The sequence below is a fragment of the Pundamilia nyererei genome, unplaced genomic scaffold, assembly GCF_000239375.1.
Source record: "Pundamilia nyererei isolate P.nyererei 1_Seehausen unplaced genomic scaffold, PunNye1.0 scaffold00001, whole genome shotgun sequence".
Classification (NCBI taxonomy): domain Eukaryota; kingdom Metazoa; phylum Chordata; class Actinopteri; order Cichliformes; family Cichlidae; genus Pundamilia; species Pundamilia nyererei.
This window is the reverse complement of record NW_005187402.1, coordinates 12,291,795-12,293,809: the sequence shown is the minus strand read 5'-3', so window position 1 is coordinate 12,293,809 and position 2,015 is coordinate 12,291,795. Positions and strand designations below refer to the sequence as shown.

The window sequence follows — 2,015 nt, the reverse complement described above, 5'->3', positions numbered from 1 at the left end:
ATTGTCTGAAAGACTACATATTACTTTACCGTTTAAACCCGCGTCTTGGTCTGTAATACTGATCAAAGCCACCACAGTCCCAGGTTTGGAATCTTCTGATACAATCTTTGACAAAGATGTTACCTCTATCTCAGGTTTATTATCATTTACGTCCAGCACCTTGATAATCACCCTGCAGTCGGTACTCATCGGAGGTTGTCCTTTGTCTGTGGCGTGGACGTCCAACTTAAATACTTCCATATTCTCAAAGTCAATTCCGCCTTTGACTCGAATTTCACCAGTGTCCTTATCTAGGCTAAATGTATCATATACTTTAGGGTCAAGTTCGCTTCCAAAAAAATACTCAATTTCTCCGTTTACACCCTCATCCAGATCATTCGCCTTTATCACAATTACACTTCTGTGCCTTTCTACATTTTCTGGTATCTTCACTGAATAAACCTCTTCGCTAAAAAAAGGGTGGTTATCATTTGAATCGAGGACTATGACTGTGACATTAAGAGTCCCTGATCTCGGTGGATTTCCGCCATCAATTGCTGTTAGTATCAGTTTATGCTCATTCTCCTTTTCCCGATCCAGAGGCTTCTGTAAAACTAAGAATGGTATCTTATCTTCTCCTCTGTCTCGAATTTGCAAACTAAAGTGATCATTATCGTTTAATTTGTACATGCGTACAGTATTAGTAACAACATCTGCATCGTGTGCAGCTGGCAACTGGAATCGTTTACCTGAGAGAGTCGACTCGTAAATTTCTAATACTTTTTCATCATCAGGAAAGGTGGGTGAATTATCATTTATATCTATGATTTCCACTCCTACATAATGTATTTCCATGGGGTTATCAGCTACCATTTTTAGGTTTATCAAACACGGGGAAATGTTTTCACAGAGCTCCTCTCGGTCGATTTTCCCATGAACCTGCAAGAGACCATTGTTCGGATTTACTTCAAACTGAGCATCTTCAGCTCCGGAGACAATACGAAACCGTCGTTCCTCCAGTAAACTTATGTCCAGTCCCAGATCCTTTGCCATATTCCCAACAACACTTCCTACCTTTACTTCCTCTGGAATTGAATATTTTATCTGAGCTGAAACCCGCTCCACACAGCTGAGCATCAGAGAAAATCTGATAGCAAACCACCAGCACTGCGTTCCTCGTCTTTGTCCTCCTGCCTCCATCTTTCGATTAGACAGCAAACAGCGCATCCACTCACAGGTCTTTACATCCAAGATAATGGTCTAACATTAAATTATCAAAACATCCAGTCAGAAATATACCCCATATTCCGAAGATTCCCACGTAAAAATTTCGGCTACACTTGTGTCTGTTTAAGATCCCGTCTCCTCTCTGTCCACCAGAACAAAACCTCTGTGGAAGGGGCAGGGCCAGTGCTATAACACAAAAACTGGATGCTGATATGACACTGACACCACGTGGACTCAATTTTTTTAAATTATGACTTTGCTCATTATTTGAAGGTTTTTGTTTGATTTGTGTTGTTATCGTTGTTGTTTGTTGTTTTGGGGTTTTTTTGTACAAGATAGTTGTGCTTTGTATGCGGCCCTCTGCAATGGTCTTACTGCACCTGAGTTGTCTACTTAACCCAGCAAACAAAACTATTGACATCATTGAAAACACAGGCCCATGTACCGTTTTTAAAACATACCATTAAAAATCTACAATATATATATATCATGTTACTTTTCTGAACTAACACAACTTCAATATGGACATAAAGAACACTGATTAGACTTATTTGCTTTGCATAGTAAAAATGGGTCACATGTGTTATCTCCATAGAGAGTTGCCAGGAGGGAATTTTATTTTCATTCCCGAAACAGTTTTATTGAAAACATGGTCTTACCTCTTCAGTAGCACCTCTTCTGTCGGGAAGTGCGAGTGTATTTGCATGGCTTCCTGGTACTATAGTAGATCCTATACTCATTCTGGGTCCAACTAGCATGTACCGCTTCTCTCCTGATCTGTACTGGATGCTGTGACACAGTGTCCCATC

At 40.2% G+C, this 2,015-nt stretch overlaps 2 protein-coding genes across 2 annotated transcripts in view; both read right to left on the bottom strand.

The window, feature by feature from the left end:
• Positions 1–3: 3 nt before the first annotated feature.
• On the bottom strand, positions 4–1,179 carry LOC102208443 (protocadherin alpha-6-like; the record flags this gene model as incomplete). Its single annotated transcript, XM_005719919.2, has 1 exon — positions 4–1,179. A coding segment is annotated over exon 1 (1,176 nt), but the record flags the coding sequence as incomplete, so codon positions are not given.
• Positions 1,180–1,329: 150 nt separating this feature from the next.
• The window catches only part of LOC102199591 (protocadherin alpha-8-like), a 6,232-nt gene continuing 5,546 nt past the window's right edge, over positions 1,330–2,015 (bottom strand). The window contains exons 2-3 of the mRNA XM_013909817.1: positions 1,866–1,983; positions 1,330–1,392 (exon numbers count right to left, since the gene is read on the bottom strand). Coding sequence (XP_013765271.1) covers positions 1,330–1,392; positions 1,866–1,983 — 181 coding nt within the window. The remainder of the gene's footprint in view (positions 1,393–1,865; positions 1,984–2,015) is intronic.